The 11,339-nt window shown below is 49.3% G+C and overlaps 1 protein-coding gene across 1 annotated transcript; it reads left to right on the top strand.

Moving 5' to 3' along the window:
- The first annotated feature begins 522 nt into the window (after positions 1-522).
- On the top strand, positions 523-1,059 carry LOC125742435 (uncharacterized). Its single transcript, XM_049014422.1, has one exon. It carries the CDS (start codon positions 523-525, stop codon positions 1,057-1,059), a length of 537 nt encoding a protein of 178 aa, XP_048870379.1.
- The last annotated feature ends 10,280 nt before the right edge of the window (positions 1,060-11,339 follow it).

The raw sequence follows: 11,339 nt of genomic DNA on the forward strand, positions 1-11,339 counted from the left end.
CACAAAATGTGTCCAAATTTGTTACCTCTCTTCAAGAAAGGATGTCTGCTGTTAGGGAATTAGCACTTCATTCTCTGGGAGCTGCGCAGGAGAAAATGAAAGGAAGATTAATTAAGTCTGCAAGGACCAAGGACCAGAGGATCGTGTCTTAGTCCTTCTGCAGCTGCCTGGTTCCTCATGACCCCCCCGATTTTCAGGTCCATATATAGTCCAGGCGAAACTTAGTCCTACCAATTATGTATTATTTAGTTCCCCGTGGTTGCTGGTCCCCAAGCCTGTTGGCAACGTTCAGGTTTTGTACGGATTACCGGAGGGTTAATGCTGTGACTCGTCCGCATGCCTACCCTCTTCCATGCATGGATGATTGTGTTAATCACATCGGTGCTGCAAAATGTGTTACCAAATTAGATTTACTAAAGGGCTATTTGCAAGTTCCTCTAACCCCTTGTGCCTCTGTGATTTCCGCATTTGCTACCCCCGACGTATTCCTACAATATACCGTTATGCCTTTCGGGTTGTGTAATGCCCCGGCCACTGTCCCCGGATGTCCAGTCAGCACCCATCTCGCAGCGCCCTGAGGCCCCACCAGCGCCGACATCACTGTCCCCGGATGTCCAGTCAGCACCCATCTCGCAGCGCCCTGAGGTCCCACCAGCGCCCACATCACTGTCCCCGGATGTCCAGTCAGCACCCATCTCGCAGCGCCCTGAGGTCCCACCAGCGCCCACATCACTGTCCCCGGATGTCCAGTCAGCACCCATCTCGCAGCGCCCTGAGGTCCCACCAGCGCCCACATCACTGTCCCCGGATGTCCAGTCAGCACCCATCTCGCAGCGCCCTGAGGTCCCACCAGCGCCCACATCACTGTCCCCGGATGTCCAGTCAGCACCCATCTCACAGCACCCTGAGGTCCCATCAGCATCCATCGTGTCACACCCTGAGGTCCTGTTGGCACTCACCTTGTCGTTCTCCGAAGTGCCACCTGCGCTCACCTCGTCTTCTCTTGTTGTCCAGGATTGGCCCGATCCCAATGACGTCTGGCCCAAGGACCAGGAGTGAGATCCCCTAGGCCTGGCCATGAGTTCCAGTCCAAGGGCCCCACTTTGGTCACACAGGTGCTATGACCAGGTCCTATGACTCGGTGCATGTGAGGACTCCAAAGAAACATAGGATAAGTCTCCATCTCCTGTAGGCCTCTAGATATCCTCCTGCCCTGCAGAAATGGTGGCAGCCTCCAGTCCTGCACTCTCGACAGTGCCCTCCTGCCTTGCAGCCTCCTCAGCGGTCTTCTGTTCCTCTGCCAATCCGTATTTCTGATTTGGTCCTGCAGTTTCTGTGGCTCCTTCCAGTCCCTGCTCTGCCATTCTTATTGTGCCTCCGTGCTCTGGTTCCAGTTCCAGTCCCAGTCCCAGCCCAGCAGTTCCCTTGGAGTCCTGTAGTTCCGGCCCTGTGGGCCCTTGGACCCCCTTTGGTCCCAGCCCTGCAAGTTTCTCAGCCCCACCCAGTCCCATGGACCCCCTGAGACCCAGGAATATCCACTTCCTAAAGTCAGCCCCCAGCTTCTTGGGCCCTAGAGGAACTCAATTCCCCTTGTCCCTGCCTCAGTTTTTGCCCCATTGCAAAGTCCCGCCTTTGTTTTTCTCTGGCCTGCATCCACTGTGGTTCTCACCTGTATATGTTCCAGTTTTTGGTGCCCATCTGCTTGTCCATCCTGTTTGGGTGTGTCTCCTGCTGGCCCTGCTCTTGTCCTGGTTTGTCCCATGTCCCTAGTGCTGTTCTATATCTGGTCACACATCCTGCATTGGTACCCTTCCAGTATTTTGTCCTGCCCAATCCAGTCCAAGCTAATGTGTCTCTCTGGCCCAGGTGTAGTATTAGTCCCATATGTCTCCTGCCCTGTTGTTTGGTCCATCTAGGTCCCCTCCTCTATATATTTCTCTGCTGATATAACTGCTAATAAAGGTACTCAAATGGTGAACATGCTGTAAATTTTTTTATTAACAAAGAATATTGAGTGTATTTTTAGTAAATGTTAAGTGAGTAACTTGCAAATGTAGAAAGTCTTATTGTGTGTGAATACCTTTGACTGGTTCCGTATAAATGGGAATTAAAACAAAGATTGATTGATTGATTGATGATTGATGATGTACAGATGAAGTGGAGAAAGGAAAGAAACAATTTGTCTAAATTTTACCTGTGAAAGTGAGTTGAATTAGTGGTGCTGGGAAGTGCAAGTGTCATGATCCATGAGCAAATGCAGCATGAGTAACCCCTGAGTGGGAAAAACTAGCCAATTCCCTTTAAAATCCTGGACTCCCTCATATCCAATGTCATGCTTGCTCAGTATTGCTCATAAACAGGTAGTGGTTCCATTAATGTTGTCCTGGGAGGGGAAACAAATAGAACTCCTCCTCGATTCTGGGGCTTCCAGAATTTTCATTGAACCCTAGTTAGTCCAGCAAGACGTGATCCTGCTGAAACCTGACTACCCCTCTGAATGTCTGAGTTGTGGACGGCTCATCACTGACTTCCTAGGTTGTCTCGCATCATACTGCCCACTGATCCTGCAGGTGGGAGCATTGCACCATTAAGAGATCCAGCTACTAATACTTCTTCCATTGGCAGACGGTGTCATTCTTGGACATCCCTGGCTATAGCAGCACAATCCAACAATCGACTGGGCTACTGTGTAGATCAAGTCCTGTACTCCCAATTGTTTTCCGTACAGGAGGGGTGGCCAATCTTATTCAGAAAGGGCTGTTGTGTATGGGGGTTTTCACTGCAATTCCCTAATTACATTACTAATTACAGTATAGAAGGAAACTTGAAGGCAAATGGAAGGCCAGGGTAGTTTACACTTCCATCGCATTTGGAAAGGGACATCGGTACATTGTCCAGACTCTAATATTACGCTTTATTTCTTCAAAGATTTTCATTTCCTGATACTGCAGTTGGTTTTATCGTACAACAGGGTTTTCCAGAATGACTGTTTGCAGTAAAACATGGCTTAAATATAATTTGGTTCAAGGCACCAGCTTCACAGCATTCATGGTTCAAAAGTAATGATTCTTGGCACCACTTGATTAGTAAGAACCACATCCCCTTTTTAAACCCTCCAAATCTCAGAAACCAAAGAAAATACAAACCAAAAATTCTGAACCTTAGTTACTGGGTACAGTGACATTACTTACATAAAGTATGAACCAAATCCAAGATGGTCAATTGAGAGGCTTCTGTTGATTTTACATGGAATGACCCACAATGCCATTTGTTCAAAGTCGCGCCTATGGTTATTTGCATAATGCAATAGCCCAGAGGAAGAAAGTATTAAATCATTTACTAATAATATCCATTTTGGGGTTGGGGGGGGGCACAGTCGTGCAGTGGTTAGCACTGTCTCCTCACAGCTCTGGGATCTGGGAGTCTCTGCCTGGGTTCCATATGTGTGAGGTTTGCATGTCCTCCCCATGTCATCATAAGGTCTCCTCCTACAGTGCAAAAGCATGCTGATGCTAACTGGTGTTGCCAAATTGCCTGTACGTGTGCATGTGTGTGTGGATGGTGTGTGAGTGTGCCCTGCGATTGGTTGGCACCCCATCCTGAGTTGTTTCCTGCCTTGTGCCTGTAGCCTCCAGGATAGGCTCCGGACCTCCCATGACCCTGAATAGGAGAAGTGGTTTCAGAAAATGGATGGATGGATCCATTTTGGGCATGTGTTTAAACTATGACAATTTCTCCTTAAACCGCAGCTAAACCATGCACAGGGCAGATTGAAGAAAATCCCCAGAAAAAGACACTCTCTCATATGGATTACATGATTTCTACAGAGACACAGCAAGTGGGATTAGTTTAAAACGCAATTTAAACTTAAACTGCTGACTTAGAGGACATCAGAATTAAGTTTAAGAAACCATGTGATTTGTTGCTGTTAAAGTTCGAAACTTTTCTCTCATCATCCTAATATGGTCTTAAAGAACACACTTCAGACTAGCCACATTAAATGTAATTATTTATTAATAGCTAACAGTAATTCTGAGTTAAAAGTCTGAGAAGGATGTTCTTGTTGCTGGCAGCAGAGGATTGGTCAGTCTTGCATTGTGTAGACGCTTGCCAGATCTTCCTTAGGTAATGCAGTCGATCGATCCATGACGAGAGAAGTTGGAGGAGCCTCCGATTAGGCCAAACAGGAGAGGTAGCCAGACTGTTTTAATATGGCTTCCACTCCTAACTTTACCTTCTTTTTTTCTTTTGTCTACAGGTGCTGGAGGTCCTCAGTGGCACCTCCACCACATTCCCACCTACCGCTGCCACTTTCACTTTTCCTGCTTTGTTCTCATGAAAGTCATCTTGCCGTAGTACTACTTTCTCCATTTGGAGGTCACGGACTTTATTTGCTTGGCATTAACAGTTTACAATTATGACTTCCACTTTAACTTTTGCCTCTTCACTGTTCTTCACCGTCTGTGACTTCCAAGATCTCCAGCCCCATAAAACTGGTGTCACCCAAACTGGCGTCACCTTGGATGAGTTCATCAAGCTCCAATAGACCTACTTATAGGTCAAGAACTTCAGTTTGAACAATTTTATCATCTGTGGCTTTAATCGTGACCTTCGCTCCCTCCACCTCTGTAGCCTCCACTTTTTTTTTGTGACCAAATTTTTATTAGAGATTTTTATAACAAAGAACAAAATGGAACAAAACAGAACATACTCCACCCCCACCCCACCCCCAATACACCCTGAGACAGCAGTTCAAATATAAAGAAACAAAAAACCAATAAAGGTCACCGGCACACCCAGCCACGGAGAGCACAGCTAAAAATTGAGGATAAAAGAAATAACACACTTATACCACTGAAAAATGTTAGAATTAGGAAAGTAAAATCAAAACAAAAAACAAGGAATATGGCCTCAGGACATGACCTGCAACCAATCTTTGACCAGCTGCACGTCATGGACCCAGCTCTGGATTGTAGAACCAGACGAGTTGTTAATCCGGGCTGCAGAGAGTTCCAGCAGAAGCAGATCAAGAAAGGTGGACTTCCAGACAGAAGGAATGGCACGATCAGGAGACTTCCAACGAGAGGCTAATAACAACTTGGCCGCTAAGGAGGCAGACATCAGAAGCCTCTGCTGGAAGCGAGAGAGAGAGAGAGAAGAGAAGTCCAGGAGAAGAAGGACCATGGGAGACAGGGGGATGGGAGAGGAAAGAACTGAAGAGAGAGATCTGGCCACATAATCCCAAAGAGCAGCCACTGGAGGACAGTCCCAGAACATATGGAGAAAGGTACCAGGGACCTGGAGGGGACAAAGATGACACAAGGGGTCAGGCTCTAAGCCCATGAGATGGCGTTTCCTGGGAGTGGGGTATAATCTGTGAACAAACTTAAATTGTGTTTGCTGGTGATTGGGATTTTTAGAACAATTTTTAATATTATGAAAAATAACACTCCAAGATAAGACGGGGGTGGGAGAGAGCTCCCCCTGCCAGACAGCAATTATGGGGAGAGGTTTATGAGAGGATTTGCGGAGGAGGGAATAGAGACTGGACACGGGCTTAGAAACAGGAGAAAGGGACAGAGCAAATCTGCACAGCGGGTGAAACGGAAGAGGTGAGGAAAAGGAGATATTACAGGCCCTAAGCATGGACCTCAGCTGGAGGTAGAAAAAATATGAAGAAGAGGGAAGATTAAATGTGACCTTAAGAGACTGGAACAATTTGAGACCCGAGCTATCAAAAATATCACCCAGGGTGGAGATACCTGACTGAGACCACGGCGAGGAAGAGATGGGGCGGCCTCCAATGTTCAGGACAGGATTATGGAGCAACGGAACACTGGGGTGCCATTTTGGGAAGGGGCCCAACAATTTCTCAACCCTTCTCCATGTGCGAAGGGCCTGACAGATAATCGGACCGACTGAGGCAGAGATGGATTTAAATTTAACAGGGAGGAAAGGGAGCGAGGCTAGACGATGGGGGAGAACATATTCTGCTTCGATAGGAAGCCAGGCAGGGGGATGCTGGGGAGGACTGATCCAGCTCCAAACTGGCCTTAGAGTAAAAGCAAGGTGGTAAATTTCGAAGTCCGGTAGAGAGACGCCTCCATCCAACCGGTCACGGATTAGGGTAGAGTGTCTGACGGAGGGTCTCTTGCCATCCCAAAGAAAAGTAGAAATAGTAGACTTAACTGAGGCCCAGTACCCAGGTGGAGGGGAGAGGGGAAGCATGGAACTCATAAAATTAATTCTAGGGAGCACGTTCATCTTAATAACAGCCAGCCTAGCCCGAAATGAGAGGGGAAGAGAAGACCACGAGGAGATCGAGGCTTTAATGCCCTCGAGAGTGCGGCGGAAGCCAGCAGCTGTGAGCTCTGCAACTGATGGGTAAATGTCCAACCCCAGGTATCTGAAAGACCCTGCCTGAGGAATAGAAGGAGGAAGTGAAGAGGAGCGGCAGGCAGGATTCAACGGAAGGAGAGAGGATTTTGCCCAGTTAATCCTATAGCCAGACAGGGATTCGTATGACTGAAACAGGCTAAGGACATGAGGGAGATCCACAGGAGCATTGCCGAGGTAAAGAAGCAGATCATCAGCATATAAAGAAACTGTCTGAGGGACACCTTTCACTAGGATAGGGGAAATAACATCTGAGTGACGGAGAGCGGCAGCCAGAGGCTCCAACGACAGATTAAAGAGTAGGGGGGAGAGGGGACAGCCCTGCCTGGCCCCCTGAAGAAGCCGAAAAGGAGGAGAAATGTTAGCATTAGTCAAAAGGACAGAAGAGGGGGAGGAGTAAAGGGTCTGGACTAGGTTGGTAAAATAAGAGCCAAAACCCATTCTATGCAGGACCCTCCACAAAAAAGACCAATTCATCCTATCGAAAGCCTTCTCTGCGTCTAAAGAGAGAAGGGCGGCAGGGAAGGGAAAGGAAGGAGCAGTGTGAAGTACATGGAGGAGGCGACGGATGTTGTCGGCCGCGTGACGGGATTTAATAAAACCAGTTTGGTCTGGGTGAATCAATTTGGAAATCACTGCCTGCAGTCGACGGGCAAGCACCTTGGCAAGCAGTTTGATGTCTGAATTCATAAGGGACAACGGGCGATAGCTGGAGCAATCTGTAGGGTCCTTACCTTGTTTGAGCAACAAAGTCATCAAGGACTGATTAAGAGAAGGATGGAGATGGGAGGCAGAAATGGCAGAATTCAGCATGTGGAAGAGCGGAATAGAGAGCTGCTTCCAGAAGGCAGAAAGGAGTTCCGGAGGGAGGCCATCGGGCCCTGGAGACTTCCCAGGGCTCATGGAGTCCAGAGCCTCTTTAAGTTCTGACATTGAAAGGGGAGCCTCGAGCATAGAGGCTTCTGGGCCTGAGAGACAAGGAAGTGGTACAGAGTCAAGAAACGAATCAGGGTCAGAGGGTGGAAAGACAGTGGGAGAGGAGAATAGATCTGAGTAAAATTGAAAAAAGCTACTGTTAATTTCCTGTGGGTCAGTGGTGAGAGCTCCGTCCTTGGTTCTAACAGAAGAAATTGAGGAGAAAGAGTCACATTGCCGGAGCCTGAGAGCCAACAACTTACTGGGCCTAGCACCTGAGACATAATATCGTGACCTAGTGCGATGAACCATAAACTCAGCGCGGTGTGACAGAAGGACATTTAGCTCCGCCCTGGTGTTTAAAATGAGGGTCTCATGATCCGGATCAACCACTACAGGACGAGCACTCTCTAAGTGAGCTAGCTGCCTTTCGAGATCACAGATCTTCCGGTGACGTTCGCGAGCCAGGCCACTGGCAAAAGCAACCGTGGCATCGCGGAGAAAGCCCTTTATTGCCATCCAGCAGTAGACTGGGTCATCAGTTGAGCCTGTATTAATTGAAATAAATTCTTCAAGTCTAGGAGTCAGATAGGCTATATATTTAGAGTTTTGAAGCAAAGAAGTGTTGAGCCTCCATCTTGGGGCCCGAGGAGAAAGAGTAGGTACAGCTAAGTGGAGGAGAGCACACTTGTGGTCAGACAAAGAGGAAGAAATCAGAGAAGCATTAGAAACAGCAGAGGCAAGAGAGCGAGAAACAAAGATATAGTCTATGCGAGACTGGGATTTGAAGCGAGGTGAGAAGAAGGAAAATTCTCTGGCGGAGGGGTTAATTAGGCGGAATGAATCGACCAAATTCAAGTCCTCCACGAATTTACACAGGGAACGTGTGGAGGGAGGCACCCGGCTACCCACGAGAGAGGGAGATTTATCAAGGACAGGGTTGTGGACAGCGTTAGCATCAGTTCCAATAACAAGGTCAAATTCCTGAAATTTAAGAAGGTGGTCAGAAAGATCCCGAAAGAATGAGGCGCGTGGGGGAGTGGGAGCGTATGCGGCAACAAAGCAGACCTTCCTACCCCCCAGGTCAGAGAGGGCGTAACAGTACCTGCCGTCAGCATCCCCCCCAGAGTTAAGAATATGAATCTGAAGGGACCGCTTGACTAATATGGCTACTCCACATCTACGTGAGGAAGCTGATGAAGTGGAGATAACCCTGTAGAACCTGGAGGCCGCCCGCAGTGCATCTCGCTGGAGAAGGTGGGTCTCAATTAAAAAGGCAAGGTCAACGTGCTGCCTCTTCAAAAAATCAGTCACACTGGACCGTTTTTTGGGAGTATTCAGAGCCCTAACATTCCAGGAAGCTATATTTATATTGGCCATGATCAAAACAAAACAGACAGTAAGATGTAAACAAGGAAAAAAAAACAAGTTAACAAAATCTCAATATGCCAGACATGAACCAGAAGCTGAATGTGCCGGTCGATGAACCGTGACTTCAAGAAGTAAGTCTCAGGGAAAAACCCCTTCCCACCCCCCCAAGCAGACACAAAAATCCCCCAGACCCATGCTCCGGACAGGCAACGCAGCAGTAACATAGAAGACATTAAAAAACTAATCGGGACTGCGGCCAGGTCCAGAACAACCCCCCTCCCGCCCCCTCCGACCGAAGTCAGAAACTGCGCGCACGTGGCGCCCGAAGCTAAGCCGCAAAACAGACTAACTCCGCGCACACGTCCCCCAGCCCATTCTGAGTAACAGAGACACAGATAAAACAGACCCCGTGCCACTGCTGCTGCCCCGTGTACAGAACAGGAAAAACGGCAAATTGGAGTAGTCAGGCAATAGCACTAAAGCAGACATCCAATTAATAAACTAATAGAAGCAGGCGAAAAGTGCAGAGTAAAACAAAAACAAAAACATCCCATAACAAAACAATATACAGGACCCACAGCGATCGCAGAAAAATTAAAATAAATGTAAAAATAAATGAATAATAATAATATATAAAAAAGAAAACGGCAAACCCAAAGGGGAGCGAAATAATTATACGGGAAGAGTCCCAAGAGACTGAAAATGATCCATGGCGGTATTCGCGTCCTCCGGAGTAGCGGACATGACCTGCTGGCTTCCAAAAGACAGCTTCAGCCGCGCAGGGAAAATCAGGAAAGGAGAAAGACCCAACTCCTTCGCTCTCCGGATCGGCGCGTTCATCGCCTTCCTGGCTGCAGCCGTCTTGGCGCTAAAGTCTTGAAAGAAGAAAATTCTCCCACCTTCAAAACTGAGGTCCTGGACTTTGCGGGCTTCACGTACCACAGCCTGCCGGTCACGGAAGTCCATGAAGTGCATGAGGATGGGAGGCGGACGAGAAGAGGTATCGGACCGGCCATGCAGCCTGTGGGCATGGTCAATGGCTGGCTGGAAATTAGGGAGATGGGGGAAAATAGCTGGCCAGAGGCTGTTAAGAAAAGACCGCATATCGCCCCCTTCGCGCCCTAGTTTAATCCCAACTACTTTAAGATTAAGGCGACGGCTGCGGTCCTCAATCTCAGTGATTTTAACATCCAGGGAAAGTAGGCCCTTATTAAAATCAGCCAGCTCCCTGGAGTGTCGATCGGTCACAGACTTCACAGAGGCGACTTCTTTTTGAATAGATTTAAAGTCCGCCCTCAGCGAGTTCAGGTCAGCGCGGAGCTCCGAATGGTGTTGCTGGAGCGTGCCATTTAAGGAGTTCACCTGTTCGGAAACGAAGTTCTTCATTTCCTCAAGAAAAGGTGCCAGAAGAGGGGAAAGGGCCTCTTCAGAAGCGCCGCCATCAGAGCGGGGCACTTTCTTCTCCGGACTGGAAAGAACTGGGCGAGGTCTGCGCTGATTAGCAGCCATCAGGAAAAATAAAAGAATGAGCGCCGAATTCGTACAGAATTGCGAACGGGTAAGTGGCAAGGGGACTGACTAAAGGGCAAATAGGTGGATGGGACGCGCGGACGAGCAGAGTTAGGCAGCCATTAGCGACGAGCGTCACGTGACCTCTCGTTCTGTAGCCTCCACTTGATGCAGCTCCTTGCACTCTTCAGTCTTCACCTTTGGTCCTCCAAGGCCAATGTCATGCCCGGCTCGTCCGCTCCTCGTGTGTGCCATGCCCCCTGGTTACCCACGTGTGCTTCCCTGATCGTCTCCTGCTGTGTCCGCTTCCTTTCATTAGTCTTTGTGTATTTAAGTCCTGGTCTGACCTGTTCCCCTTGTCCGTCATTGTAGTTAGTTGTGGATTCGGTGTGGTGAATGTTTCCTGATCCTGTCTTCCGTAATAAACTCCAGTTTTGCCCTGATTACTGCCTGTTTGCCTCTCCTTACCTGCCGACCCGCACGATCGCCGCTTCGCCCGACCCCAATCGTGACAGAATGACGGACCTAAAAGAGAAGAAGAGCAAGCGGAGGAAGAGGAGGAACCAAGACAAGCCGATCCGTCTGGGAGCCTGCTTGCTCTCCAGACAATGGCTCCCTCCGGAGGAAGAGGGGGAGGTACCCGTCCTTGCCCCAGCCCTGGGGCCGATCCATCAGAATGCCTGCCCGGTGTCCTTGTTCTGGCCCTCGAGCGAGGATGAGGAGGAAGAACCCTTCCTCTTCCCGGAGTCTGCCCTAGGGGAGCAACGACCACCCCCCGAGCGGATCTTAATCCGGCCCGAGCGGCCGGATAACGGGAAAGGAGCAGGGGCGACGAGCGAAGCCATCCCGCGTGTGCCCCGCATCCCAGAAGGGGCCACGCCTACCTCATCTGCGCCGGACGTACCAGTACCGCCTCCTGCGGCAGCCACCCCGGAGGCGCACCCCTCGCCTCTCCCAGGGAGGATGGCTGCCCTAGCCAACCAATTCTTCGCCCTCCAAGGGCTCTATTGGAGGGTATTGGAGGGTTTGGCAGCTCCTGTAAGCCAGGAGGTGGAAGAACTTACCACGCGTCTCAGGAGGACCTTCGATGCGTTTACCCCCGCCTCCGATCGAGAAGACCTCGAGAGGTTGGCAGAGGACGTTCGGCA

The sequence above is a fragment of the Brienomyrus brachyistius genome, chromosome 5 (genome assembly GCF_023856365.1).
Source record: "Brienomyrus brachyistius isolate T26 chromosome 5, BBRACH_0.4, whole genome shotgun sequence".
NCBI classification, from domain to species: domain Eukaryota; kingdom Metazoa; phylum Chordata; class Actinopteri; order Osteoglossiformes; family Mormyridae; genus Brienomyrus; species Brienomyrus brachyistius.

Coding starts and splice junctions, on each gene's coding strand:
- LOC125742435 (XM_049014422.1), top strand. CDS start 523: ATGCCCCGGCCACTGTCCCCGGATGTCCAGTCAGCACCCATCTCGCAG.